The sequence below is a fragment of the Limulus polyphemus genome, unplaced genomic scaffold, assembly GCF_000517525.1.
Source record: "Limulus polyphemus unplaced genomic scaffold, Limulus_polyphemus-2.1.2 Scaffold2581, whole genome shotgun sequence".
In the NCBI taxonomy this organism is placed as follows: Eukaryota; Metazoa; Arthropoda; class Merostomata; order Xiphosura; family Limulidae; genus Limulus; species Limulus polyphemus.
In genome coordinates this window covers 143,365-158,678 of record NW_013668191.1, presented here as the reverse complement: position 1 = coordinate 158,678, position 15,314 = coordinate 143,365, and the positions used below count along the sequence as shown (strand labels likewise).

Below are 15,314 nucleotides of genomic sequence, written 5' to 3'. Positions count from 1 at the left end.
GCTCTAAACTACTCACATAATCTATTATTGTACTCTAAACAACTCACATTAGCTATTATTGTACTCTAAACAACTCACATTAGCTATTATTGTACTCTAAACAACTCACATAATCTATTATTGTACTCTAAACAACTCACATAATCTATTATTGTACTCTAAACAGCTCACATAATCTATTATTGTACTCTAAACTACTCACATAATCTATTATTGTACTCTAAACAACTCACATTAGCTATTATTGCACTCTAAACAACTCACATTAGCTATTATTGTACTCTAAACAACTCACATTAGCTATTATTGTACTCTAAACAACTCACATCATTATTATTGTACTCTAAACAACTCAATCTATTATCGTGCTCTAAACAACTCACAATCTATTATCGTGCTCTAAACAACTCACAATCTATTATCGTGCTCTAAAGAACTCATAATCTATTATCGTGATCTATATAATGTACATTTTCTATTGTGTATGTTATCATGAATCACGTAATACGACGAATTTATTAAGAGTAGTCAATATTTGAAGAATATATTTTTTAGTTAAAACCAAAACAGAATACTAAAATCAGCACGCATAAGATTAGTAAACATTCAAATTCACGTACAAATATGAAATATCAGATACGACGAGCTTAGATGAACACGAAGATGATCGAAATGTTAATTTTTATTATGCAATATCACTAACAATTAAACCTAGCTCATATCAAAACCTCACATAGAAACACACACATTGTTCATCTTCTCAGAATATACTATACAGGTTTTACTGTTTGTTTTTTTAGTGTAAAGTTACATAATGATAACCTGCACTCTATCCACCACACTAAATCAAATTCTTGAGTTTGGGCTTAAGTCCGCAAACTTATGCAAAAACATTTTTGATCCGTCTAATATTTCTCACTAGAGGAGACAAGTCCTAACTGGTGAATGTTACTTTCTAATAGCCTCTTCCGTTCTTGCAGATTATATCTATTCATTGAGAAAATTTCGTTGATGTAATCCAAACTATTAGAATGGTATGTTTGCCAAGTTTCTTCAATGTTTACCTTAAATTATTCATATTCATAATACAGAGTGTTGTTGTTATACAAACATCTACAACACTCATTATATTGATACAGGTAGTTTAAGCTTAATCTAATCTCTCATTTTACAAGTGATGTAGACTTTCAATTTAACATCAGTATCTTCAAGTTACCCTCATCTGATCTTGTTCACCGGCGTATTCAAGAGACTCAAATATGGTCCAGTAACAACGACGCCTGATTTCTAATTTGGCACGGTACCGTCGATACCAACGCTGGATGAGAAGTGCTGCTTTGATAGCTAAAAACAAAACATTATTGCCTTTTTTTTAATGTACCAATTGTTACATACAATCTTATTTCTGGTGTACCACTTGTTACATACAACCTTATTTAGTAATGTACCACTTGTTATATACAACCTTATTTGATAGTATGTAACAAGTGGTACATCAAAAATAAGGTTGTATGTAACAAGTGGTACATCAAAAATAAGGTTGTATGTAACAAGTGGTACATTACTAAATAAGGTTGTATGTAACAAGTGGTACATTACTAAGTGGTACATCACTAAAAAGTTACATACTATATTTTTAGTGATGTACCACTTGTTACATACAACCTTATTTTTGATGTACCACTTGTAATTATTTATTATGTATAACTATTATCCACTCCTTCATTTTATCAAACACTTACAAGTGTTTATCTCTTATCTTATCTGACAACACATATAGAAGTGTTTATCTTTTGTCTTATCTTACAACACATATAGAAGTGTTTATCTCTTGTCTTATCTTACAACACATACAGAAGTGTTTATCTCGTCTTATGTTAAGACACATACAGAAGTGTTTATCTCGTCTTATGTTAAGACACATATAGAAGTATTTATCTCTTGTCTTATCTTACAACACATATAGAAGTGTTTATCTTTTGTCTTATCTTACAACACATATAGAAGTGTTTATCTCTTGTCTTATGTTAAGACACATACAGAAGTGTTTATCTCGTCTTATGTTAAGAATCATACAGAAGTGTTTATCTCGTCTTATCTTACAACACATATAGAAGTGTTTATCTTGATAAAAGAATTAGCACAAAAGATCACATATAAAGTGTAATAAATTTAAAATAAGACCCCATATTCGAAAGCGCTCGAGTTTTGGGTCTTATTTTAAATTTATTAAACTTATAAGTATTTAGATCGTCTAATGCTACTAAACAATTAGAAGTATTTATTTCTTGTCTCATCTTATCAAATACTTAAAATGTTCGCCTTTTTCTACTCAATACTTTGTTTGTTTGTTTTGAATTTCGCGCAAAGCTACACGAGGGCTCTCTGTACTAGCCGTCCCTAACTTAGCAGTGTAGGATTAGAGGGAAGGCAACTAATCATCACCACCCACCTACTACTTCAGACGTGAACAATGATGACAACAAAAGCTCCTTGAAACGTTGAAGTAGTGCTAAAGTTTTCTTCATTACCCATTCAAGCTGTCTCCAAACGTTACTAGAGAACATTTGTTCCTTTTAGTCTTTGAGACTTTTCACTTTCTGTCCACACGCTAAAATACAATATTCCAGGTGGCTTTTTAAAAGACGTAGTTATGTGTCACTGTAAATGTCCAGTATTATCTTACGTCATAGCTGGGACCTCAACGTAATCAAAAACATTTCAATTTTCTTATTGAATGTTCTGGTACACGATCACTCGTAACGTTGACGAAGACTGAGTGTCCATGGATAACAGTGAATTACCACTTTGTTAACACATGGTAACATTGTTTCCATTTTCAAGTGTGCAGTACATAGTACACACTAAAATGTCTTGTAGTATCAATGTCTCTAACCAGCGAAATATTCAATCATTCGGTTTTCTCTTACAATGGAAACAACTTCGACAATATCAAATGCACTAGGTGAAAACACCATTTTGATAGGAAGTACTATTTTCAATAAGTATATCTTTCTTGGAGATTTTAATAGGCAAGTCCTTGCTTCAACCAATATGTTAATTATGGCAAGCAAATGACGTTGTGGTGGTTCAGTTGTGGTCTCTTTTAAGCCTTTCCTTCATACTGAAGATTATGAAATCAATCCATAAAGATTACTATTTTCATTCATCGAGTGTATGCTGGTTAAACTTCTTCTTAAATATTCCTAAGAAAAGCTATATACGGTGGTTTGGAGAATGACTACTATTTGTATGAGTAATGTTAATTTGCCACATCTTCGGTGTGTCCAACATTCGAAGAACGCGGGTATGAAGAAACTGTTCATCTTCTCCACAAGTCCTCAAGTGATTGATACTATTTTTCCATTGCTGTAGAGGAATTGGCCTCCCCCCACTTAAAATTCTCTTACTAAAGAAGGAATTTGTTCTTTTCGTTAAAACTTTCTTGCTTTATTACGGTGATGAAAGTATTGTATAGATAGAAATAAGCATTGGTGGACACACTGTCTTCTACATCCTGTGGAATATCACTATTAATGATTGACACGTTCCTTTAAGAAGAGAGAATTTATCTGCGCTCTCATTGAACTTCAAACCAATGAACATGTTTAGGGTATTCTTGCGAGATGCAGCACTCCATTTAAGTGACTAAAAGTGACCTAGGAACAACTCTCTTAAAGGGAGCTCCTAGAACTGTGACATATCCGTTGAGTGACTCCAGATACTAAAACTAAACTGGAAATAACTCTTTCAGAAGAACGTTTGAAGTGTGAGATGCAGCGTGTCCAATCAAGTAACTTCAGACACTAAAGTTGACTTGGAAACAATTATTTCAGTTGCATGTTTGAAGAAATGCTCTTGGAAGATGTGGCACATCTCGTCAAACGACTCAAAATACTGAAGTTGACCTGGAAACAACTCTTTAGAATCTGATCAATATATATTCTAGTGAACATCTTAATTTGTCTAAATGCAGTTTTGCTTATCATTAACCAAGATAAATTTCAAATTGTATTAAGTTTTTTCATATGTTATAAAAAATTAATTTTGGATGTATAAAGTTTTCTACTTCGGTTCCTCTTGGGTGGATTCATCGCACCTGATCAAATAATACAATTTATCCACTGTCATTTCTTCTCCTTTTTTAACAACACTCTCCAAGTATGCGTTACTTTCTCTCACTTCAGTATTCCAGGCACTATGATCGGAGTTTAGATTTTGGCTATATTTCACACTTTTCTCCTAACAAGGGCTTCTGGGTATACTGTGGTCAATTGTTAAATGTTGGTCATATCATTTATTTTTTCACCTAGCGTTATCTTTAAGATATGTTGTGGTCAGCATTTAGACGTTAGCTATACTTATCATTTTTCACCTAATACCAGTTTCTGGGGATGCTGTAGTTAGTATTCATACATTGGCTATACCAACCATTTATCACCTAACATCCGCTTCTGGGTATTCTGTTACGAGTGTTTAGGCCTTTGCTATAGCTCCCATTCCTCGCCTAACACCGGTTTCTGGTTACGCTGTGGTCATTGTTTATACATTGGCCATATCTGACAATTTTCACCTAACATCATTTTATGTGTTCGCTGTGATCAGCGTATAATGACGTTGGCTATATCTGCCATTTTTTACGTGACACGAGTTTCTGGGTACCCCTCATCTTTAGCCTGGGTACTTTATAAATACTTTGTCTTCTTACGTTTCCAGTTTTCATTTTATTCGTGTTTTATTTTGTCAGTCAATTGGAAGTCTCTTGAAATCACAGTAGTGTCCACAGAACAAACAATCACTCTTTTCTTTGAATTTATGCAGTTGGAGAAATTATTTTGCTCGGCTATGTATCACAGATGATCGGTTACTTAAGTACTGGAAAACTTTTTTTATTTAATTTGACTTCATTTCTCAAACTAAAGTATAAAATTCATTAATATATATAGGTATACAAGTCACAGTATCTTTATAGAACGTTTTTAATTGAGTTACATTTTGCAGTTAAATACTACAATTAAGTATTTTGCATTTACAGTTTATTTACATGAAAATGAATGCATAATTTAAGCTTTATCTCCAAAAAATGGAATGATGCGTTGAAGAAAACCGTTCCGTTAAAGCGTTATGGACTAGGAAAAATGTTTTTGATTAACAAACATAAACTCCAATTAAGGTTTAATTAATGTAGATCTGAATACAAGTTTAACCAGTATAACCCCAATCCACGTTCTGCCAACATAAATCCCAATCCACGTTTAGTCCACATAGTCCCAACCTGTTGAATTATACACGAACTGTTCTTTACGTTAAAATACTTTTCTTTTATTTACGAACATTCGGCCGTCTCGCCTTCATACGTTATGTGTTTTAAAAAACAATCATAAATCACAATCAACGCTTAACCAACCAAAAAAAAACCAATTTATATTTAACCCACACAAATCTGCAACCAACGTTTAATCAACATAAACCCTAACCCACGTTTAGTCATCAAATACCAGTTCAATGGGCAACAATAATGATGGATAATGAGTGCGTGTTTAATTACTATATTAACAACTTCTGAGACATATACCGGTAGTTGTCCCCAGTTGCTATGGACCAGCTGTGCAATACAAATTAAAATATCAAACACACTGCAAACAGTATGTAAACAAAACCTTATAAACACTTTACACATACTGTTGATTAGTAAACAAACCAACTGCAGAGTAATAAGCCACCAAAACACTTGAAAAAGTCAGTAGAGTAAAAACAAAAAATTTCAGAATTTGTCAATCTGACTTACTAACGTTGTTGGAAAGGCATAGCTCTCTCCTGCCTTCACGTTATGTAAATCTAAATGCACCAGATTGAATTATGCTACCCAGGCTAAAAGTTTTTTTTCTTAGTTTTACTTATAACCTGGGTAATAACAAGTAATAACAATAACCATTTTCAACATTACTAATGGCCTAACATTCATGATGTTAGAAAAACAAGTAGGTTCAAGAAGCCTTGATAGAAATGAATAAAAACTTTATAATCCGAGCGCTTTCGAAAGACGGACCTTTCTTCTTCGTGGGCAAAATGGGAATGGTGGTGTAATCTAGCTCCTCGAATCAGTGATCTCCGTTCACTAGTTTCATCTCTGTCAGAAAAATAATTTTTATTCTTTGCTTATTTTTTCATGTAATGTGAACGCTGAATTTCCTAAAACTTACTATTTATTTAAGATAATTTTTCATACCTGTTTTTATAAATTGATTAGCATAACATATATTTTTCAATCAGTCTCCAGGTGTCACCTTTATTTTACTTAAACACTTAAGTATAGTTTTAAATATACATGTATTTAGCCATTTCTAAAGTAAAATATCCATAACTACTTTTCACATACACTCTCGCCATCGGCTACAATGTACCGGAAATGATACACTTACAACAGTACATAGAGAAATAGATTAAACATTTCCTGGTAAACTGGATGACCTTCATGACGTCACTAAACTCCCTATATATATATATATATCACTCATTTGATTACACCATTATTCCCAGTTTGCCCCTGAAGAAGAAAGGTCTACCTTTCGAAAGCGTTCGGGTTATAGGGTTTTGATTCATTACTAATGAGCTAACAATACACTAGTAGCCATATTCTATAATTACGAGCATGCTCCATGAGTTGCCAAGTAACAGCCTGCGTTTAATCATGTGCAGGTGCACAATTGCTTATGCGCACGCGCTACGTGATCAGTCTGCAAGTGTATCCGTGGGCTACGGAGTTTCTCTAGACCTAGGTTGTAAATATGACCTAACCTTTGAAAGCAAAGTTTTCAATTCTATAAATCTGACTCGAGGGTTCTGTGTTGGACAAAGTAATTCTATCACAGCAGTCTTTCGAAGACCATATAATCATGATAATTTGGTGAGATACAGTACCTTGATAGGTAGGATTACATGTAAGGTTAGAATTTAGAAAGTAAGAATGTAAAGGGTGAGTCGATTTGGGATTTTTTTTGGGGGGCGCCAAGTTATGTTTTGTCTCCGGGCACTAGGTACCCTCACTATGCCACAGAGTTTATGCCTAAGACATGAGTCTCCTACATGAGGATGAACGCTACCACTGTCGAACTTTGAACTTTTATCCAATTATAGACTTAAACTGAGTTTTATCAGTAACTAATCCTTTCTAAATACTCAACAAATTTAATATTTCAAAAAGCATTGGTTTTGATACTATTCTGTTCTCTCACCACTTACCAGTCCGATAGCTATAATGTCTTCCACAAGCAAAGTATGACTATTGGAGATTCCTTTCTAGCTTCAGACATCAAACACCCCCTTGTGAAGTCATGCATTTCGTTAGGGTTGCCCCCCCCCCAGTGGCACAGCGGTATATCTGCGGACTTACAATGCTGGAAACCGGGTTTCGATACCCGTTGTGGGCAGGGTACAGATAACCCATTGTGTAGCTTTGTGCATAACTACAAACAATCGTTAGGGTCACGTAATTTGATTACATACATGTATCTGTACTTGGTTTACAACAGAGAAATTTAGCTATATACACTTTTCATTTAGTTTGAACAATTATCAAGTTACAAAAAGCACACGAGGTAGGAATGGGCGGAACGATGGCCACACCCACTTTGAGGTTGTACCATTTTAAAAAACACCAAGTGTTGTAATGTTTTCCCTCCCATTCCTACCTTGTTCCCTTATTTTTGGTGCTCCCATTCCTAATGAAAATTTTTTTACTTAACTTTTTTTATACTTGTACTAATGTATTTCCAATTTGAATACATAGGCGACATCAACACATGAAGATAGTTTCATGATTTACTGAAAACCTGTTAATTCCATTGAGCATTTTGGTTCGTTTCTTGTTTAGCAAATAGACGACAGCAACACACGAAGATCGTTTCTTGTTAAGCAAGTGACGATAGCAACATATGTATATGCGAATACACTAGCGATTGAAATTCAACTTACTTCTTTCTGCTGTACTCATTGCTTCGAGCTTCTCCATTACTTTAGGATCTGAATTTCTGTCCGTTGACCACGCACAACCCATGATTCATTCAATTTTTTTATCCTGACAAGATATTAAGTCTCTCCACCAACATACATTTTTCTCTTTTTGTTTGTTATTCTGTAATAAAAAACCAAAATTCAGTTTTACAACACTTAACACTATTACCATATAAAATTCAGTCATTTGATCAAATATTGCAATACATTGAACTTACCAAAATGAACTAACCTATATATATCACAAAACATGGCTAAAATAGGTCTCATCTAACTAAGCAATAAATATTTAAATATAGTGTACCATAAGATGTTCTCAACATTTGTTTTACTAGCAATAGATTCATGATGGGGAAACCGAAGTTTAATAATGAAGATGAAACGGTTGATAAAACATAAAACAATTTATTTACAAGGTTCGAACGTTTCGGAATAACCTATTCCATTTTCTTTGGCCAGGTGGTTAGGGTGCTCGACTCTCAATCTGCGGGTCGCGGGTTCGAATCCCCGTCACACCAAACATGCTCGCCCTTGCGGCCGCGGGGGCGTTATAATGTGACGGTCAATCCCACTATTCGTTGGTAAAAGAGTATCCCAAAAGTTGGCGGTGGGTGGTGATGACTAGCTGCCTTTCCTCTAGTCTTACGCTGCTAAATTAGGGACGGCTAGCGCAGATAGCCCTCCTGTAGCTTTGCGCGAAATCCATAACAAAAAACAAACATTCCATCTTCAGCGAAATCTGAAAATTTTGTTACAAAGATGATTATTATTAAAATTATAATACAATAACATAATCATTAGTTTAATTAGTCATTAAGAAAAACGGTAAATGGACGGATGAAACAAAGTTTATATATATATATATATATATATATATACACAACAGCTGGGTTAAGTGTGAAAATTTAGAACAATTTTAGATTTAAAGAGCTTTGTGAGTCGTTAAGGGTAGGTCGGTCTTTAGCTATGAGTAGACTTTTTAATGTAGGGGGTCAAGGTCTGAAAATCCTGTGTTTTACTATCGAAGTTTTTACAGATGAATATCTTTGTTTGTAGTTAAACACAAAGCTATACAAGAGACTATCTGTGCTCTGTCCACCACGGGTATCGAAACCCGGTTTCTAGCGTTGTAAGTCCGCAGATATACCGCTGTGCCACTGGGGGGCTTTCAAATGTTTGTTTGTAATTAAGCACAAAGCTACACAATGGACTATCTATGCTTTGCCTACCACGGGTATCGAAACCCGGTTTCTAGCGTTGTAAGGCCGCAGACAAACCGTTGTGCCACTGGGGAGTGGCTTTCAAATGAAACATTTAGTTGTTAGTCCCGAAAGGAGAATTCCGCGTTTTCAGTTTGTTTGTTTTTAGAGCAAAGCCACGGTAAACTATATGAAACATCCACCGCGGTGAATCAAACCCCGGATTTGGGCGTTGTAAGTCCGTAAACTTATTGCTGTCCCACCAGGAGATTCGCGTTTACAGAATATTTGAGTTATTTCGTAGTTTCGAAAAGACTTATGGCATTCTCATTCTCTGTAGCTCCCTAGTAGATTTTAGGTTATAAAATTAATTTAAAAAAACCTATCTTACCTTTGATAAGATAGCTGTCAATCGCTTTTACTTGCTAATTCCATAACAGCTTTGTTCGCTCAGTACAGCCCCATCTATTGGATTTTAAGTGTTCAATTAATTTATACAAAATGTAAATTCAAACCAAAAGAGGGCAGTTACACTAACTTGTAACGAAATAAGGAAGCTTTATTTTTATCAGTTAGACCTAACTAAATAACATCAAGTATCGAAAATATAGAAATGAGAATTTACTAGTCTATGACAACATTTTCTGTGAAATACAGAAACTAAGTCATATTTGCGGAACCTTTAAATAATATATAATTTATACTTCAAACCGTCGGTACTTGTTGAAACTCCATAATAACAAAATTGAGGAAAAACCAAGACAATTGTACATTTCACAAATACATTAGTTATTCACAACCATGGTTTCGCCAATAAAATCATCATCAGGTACTTTTTTTTCTCAATTTTATTTAATATTCTTAATTTATAGATATCTGTTAGCGAAGGATTTAATAACATACAGATTCCTAAAGTCTAGCCTGTTGGTGAAAAGGCGATTTAATAATTAATTACAGTTCCTTCTGATTACTTAATATTTTTACTAATATTGTAAAAAAAAGAGGTTTAGTTTGTTTGAAGTTAAGCACAAAGCTACACAATGGGCTATCTGTGCTCTGCCCAACACAGATATCGAAACCCGGTTTCTAACGTTGTAAGTCCGCAGACATACCGCGGTGCCACTGGGGAAGGGGGCAAGAGGTTTAGCTAAACAGTGGAATCAACTCATTAAAGAAGATAAATTATAGTTGTATTTTAAGCATAATTCCGATAAAAATATTCAACTGAAATGGCGACTGTTAAGTTCATTAACAATTTTATAAACGAACTTAGTAATACGTGACTATTGTTTGGATAAATCCTTAATTTACAATAATCTAATTATGTCCTTTGATAACAATAATGATGAGCAGGGAATTTAAGTCCAGTTTAGAAGTGTTACATCTAGTTAAGTGAAAACTGTCTGAGAGATCTGATCAGTGCACGAAACTTGTCTCAATAATTAGTTCTTTCTTCTTTTTTTTTCCAGTAGCAGAATGGGGAATTAAGAACTATTAAGATAAGAGTTTAAATTCTTTTAACATAATTTAGTATTATTAACTAAAAGATTGGGAGTTTTTCGTTGCAGAAATTTAGGGTGGTTTAATTCTACTTTAAGGTTGTATCTAAATATTAAGGGTAGCTGCCTTCCAAAAACTGGCTGCAGACAGCGAAAGGCAGTAGGAGTTGAGACGTGTGGGTTTAAGCACTCAACCCTTAACCTTTAGCTGACTTTCCTTAGTTGCTGGCTAGTTTGACATAAGCGTCTGGATCTTGTCTGATAGTTGGAATATCCCCAACACGTTTGGATGCTACGGCTGTAGAAACTATCTGTTACGACGACAAAGACCGGTAATGAGAAAATTAACTGATTTTTGAGTCTCTTTATAATGTTTTGATATATTTATATATTGGTTGTATGATGTACATATTAGGTTACAGGGTTTAGCGTTTATATTAGAGCCTGCAACTAATGAATAATACCTTTTAAGTTTGGATGTTTTCCATGAGTACACATTGATTTCTATGTTGTATGAAGTGAGACATTTACAAATCAGGGTTACACGTTAATTTTTGTATTCTAGGCTATATGATAGTCTTAGACTTAGGATTATGTAATCTTAAATTTAACACTAATAGCTCTGAGGTTGCTATGATAAGTAACTTAGAATTATATGACGTGCAACAGATCTAGCTAACAGTTGTTACGGTAGCTGGGGTACACAGTTTGCTTCCTGTTGTGTTACAAATATTGTCCGACTAACGAGATATCAGATTCCAACCTGATTTTGCAACAAACATATTAGCAACGTTCAGACGTAATAAAAACTGTTCTTGTAATATTAAACGATAGGTTGTGTAATTAAAACACCTCATTCCTATAATACTTAAAATATTGTCACGTGCATATTTTAACAAACAACACTACCTAATCATTATAATTACTTGCAAGAATTACAAGATGAAATATTCTGAAACCTTAGTTATCCTATGCTTGTGGTTACGATACAAGGTTAAACATTTAAAATGTCTAAATGGTTCTACGGTAGTAGGTTAAGTAGTTAAAACACCTAAAGGATTCTTTACTTGTTTTTATGGTACAGGGTTAAGTAATTAAAACACCTATAGGGTCATATACTTGTCTTTATAGTACAAGGTTAAGTGGTTAAAACTTCTAAAGGGTTCTATACTTGTTTTTATGGTACAAAGTTGTGTATTTAAAACACCTAAACGATTCTTTACTTGTTTTTATGGTATAAGATTAAGTAGTTAAAACATCTATAAGGTCCTTTACTTTACAATGTTAAGTAGTTAGAACAACTATAGGGTCCTATACTTGTCTTTATGGTACGGGGCTAAATAGCTCAAATACCTAAAGGATTCTATATTTGTTTTTATGTTAAAAGGTTAAGTAGTTAAAACACCTAAGGAATTCTTTACTTGTTTTTAAGTAGTTAAAACACCTAAAGGGTCCTATATTTGTCTTTATGGTACAAGGTTAAGTAGTTAAAACACCTAAACGATTCTATACTTGTTTTTATGGTATAATGTTGAGTAGTTAAAATACCTAAAGTATTCTATACTGGTTTTTAAGTAGTTGAAACACCTATAGGGTCCTCTGCTTATCTTTATGGTACGGGGCTAAATAGTTAAAATACCAAAAGGATTCTATACTTGTTTTTATGTTAAAAGGTTAAGTAGTTAAAACACCTATAGGGTCCTATGCTTATCTTTATGGCACGGGGCTAAATAGTTAAAATACCTAAACTAAAGTATTCTATACTTGTTTTTAAATAGTTGAAACACCTATAGGGTCCTATACTTGTCTCTATGATACAAGGTTAAGTAGTTAAAATACCTAAAGGATTATATACTTGTTTTTATGGTGGAATGTTAAGTAGTTAAAACACCTAGAGGGTTCTATACTTGTTTTTATGGTACAAAGTTAAGTAGTTAAAATACCTAAAGGATTCTAGACTTATCTTTATGGATAAGTAACATTAAAAGAATATTAAATACGGATACAAGACAAGAAATGATAGGTTTATTAGAAAGTTCGTCGGATGTACTACAAATTATTCTTAATGTTCGTGTGTTTCACCAATAGTTCTAATTGATGGAATATCATATCATTAATTATAACGTACTCAATACCCTACTTATAATTATAATTTTCCGAATATCATATTTTAAACTATAATTTCCTGATTTTCGTACTAGTAATTCTCATTAATGGAATATCCTGCTTGTAAATATCACTTCCTGAATACCCTCACTTTCGTATGTAATTAGCAAACAACCCAAAATTTAGTTACTTAAAACTACTTTCTGTTCACTTATAATTTTAGTCTTTCGACTTATCCCTTTCCAGGGTTAATGATGAGGGTAGAATTCTCCGAAACCAGTATAACTTAGGAACAAGTGGTAAACTGAATGATAGATTGAACTTCAAATTTATTTTTTAGTGCGTTAAATAGCTTTCCTGGCTAAATAATTCACAAGAATAAATTAGTAACATTAATTCTTCATATTCGTGAGATTCATATTTAAGTATAAGATTAATGTGTGAAAAAAGGCATTTCAAAATACCATACATATAATATACACTCCACTACTATGTGAAGCTTAGTCATTTATTTTTCGATTTATCTGTGTTCAGATATAATTCGATAGTAAGTGGTATATCGAATACTAGATTAGACCCATACATTAGTTTCTTCAACCTACTTCCCCTTACCCTTTAATTAGTTAGTGATCCAAGCTTGGTTGATTAAAGTTTCGTTCTGTTGGTATATAGAATACTAGGATAGACCCATACATTAGTTTCTTTAACCTACTTTCCTATTTTCTATGATTAGTTAGTGATCCAAGCTTAAGCGATTAAAGTTTCGTTCTGTTTGCGTATAATAGTTAGTAAATAACCCTCGCGTTGGTGGCTTAATTCTATTTTCCGTTTAGGTATAATAATTGTGTTTGTTTTAGAGCAAAGTTACATTGGGCTGACCTCAGATTTTAGTGTTGTACATAATAATTAGTGAACGATCCATACTTTGAATGCTTAAGACTACATTTTGTTCATGGATAATTTTTAAACTGCTCTCATTTGAATTTAGGAAAGAACATCGCCAAATACAAGTTACTGGTCATCATATTAACAAACACGGATTACTGGTTATCATATAACCTTGCTACTGCTCACCAGATAAATTATAAACCCAACTTAATTTAATTGGAATGTATCTCCTATGACAGAGTTTAGTCACATTAACATGCTTACATGTACAGAATATGATTTGCTCCCTATAAGTTTATAGCAGATGCTGACCAATGTGAAAAGTACGACGACTTGATTCATGGCATACATATGCTGAGAATATGTGTAAAATGATTTCCTTTTATCTAAACTTTTAAACAGAGCCAGCTGAGTCGATGGAAGAAGAATTCAAAAGTTGCCACGGCGCTTCTGTCACTTTTCTACCTGACCTAGAACTTCAAAATGATCTCATTGTGGGTTTATTTCCCTTCATCTTATCACTACCCTCACCCCAAATATGGATTATATATTAAATAGAACATTGAAGTTTGGGCAGAGTTTACAAGGTTGACATTTTGATCGACAGAAAAATTACTATGCGTTTATTGCTTAAGAAATAAGATAGAAAGGATGAACTCACCAGTTATGTCGTGTTGTAGTCTCCTACAATACAAGAATAACCAGCTGTGGATCTCAACATACACAGGTGGCGTATTTCTAACTCTGCCGTTTGGCATTGGTTTACCAAGTCCTGTAGCATGGGTGGTGGCTGACCTAGTTCCTCCAGTAACCGCTCGAGGGCGTCACCTGATTCTTTAGACAGGTAAGCCATAAAGTATCAGGATAAACCGGTACTAAATTTTTATTTCAATATTATTTGTTGAAAAGCTTTGTAACTACAACTCTGAAACACTTGAAGTCATTAACTACAAAAAGTGAAATGCTAGACTGCTGCGTTGTTCTAAAGTTGAACTTTGTTATGAAATTGAGGAAGTAACAACATATTTAATAACGTGACCGCTCAAGATGAACGAAGTTTCCACTTACACTTTTGGAACAAGAGTCTCATATTTAATGATAACAAGTTTTGAGTAATTAGATTGATAGGTTTGCTTTTATTTTATTTTTTTCAAAACCAGACGAGAGTTATGAATTAGCAGAATACTTTACAGAAATGTCTTTTAGTACGATAACAAGTATCTTTCTAGCTACCTAGTTCTCCATTTAAAAGGTACCGAGAGTCAAGTATAAGTTTAGTTTCATGTTAAAAAGCTGTCAAATGTGGCGCCCTCTGTAAACAAAGTATTTACATATTTTAATTTTCGATTGTCACAAAACAGTATACTGTAACTGAAAGTTGATTTATCACAAAAAGCACAATGTTTGTTAGGATTACGCACACCATGTTTTATTTCTTAGTTATTAAAGCCCTAGGTCTGTATGACTACAGCCTGGTTGTTCGCATAGTAGCTTTAAACCACTGTGACTAATATATGGAAGAAAAATTGTATAGCTGTTTGAATTCACTTGACCTTAGCTACAAACGGTTTGTTTGTTTGTTTTTGAATTTCGCGCAAAGCTACACGAG

The 15,314-nt window shown here is 33.7% G+C and overlaps 1 protein-coding gene across 1 annotated transcript in view; it reads right to left on the bottom strand.

The window, feature by feature from the left end:
- Positions 1 to 14,522, bottom strand: part of LOC106467352 (serine/threonine-protein phosphatase with EF-hands 2-like) — a gene marked incomplete at its 3' end in the record, with an annotated part of 29,453 nt that extends 14,931 nt beyond the window's left edge. Inside the window, exons 1-4 of the mRNA XM_022395511.1 lie at positions 14,367 to 14,522; positions 9,604 to 9,677; positions 7,975 to 8,134; positions 1,217 to 1,344 (exon numbers count right to left, since the gene is read on the bottom strand). Coding sequence (XP_022251219.1) covers positions 1,217 to 1,344; positions 7,975 to 8,056 — 210 coding nt within the window. The remainder of the gene's footprint in view (positions 1 to 1,216; positions 1,345 to 7,974; positions 8,135 to 9,603; positions 9,678 to 14,366) is intronic.
- Between the last annotated feature and the right edge of the window lie 792 nt (positions 14,523 to 15,314).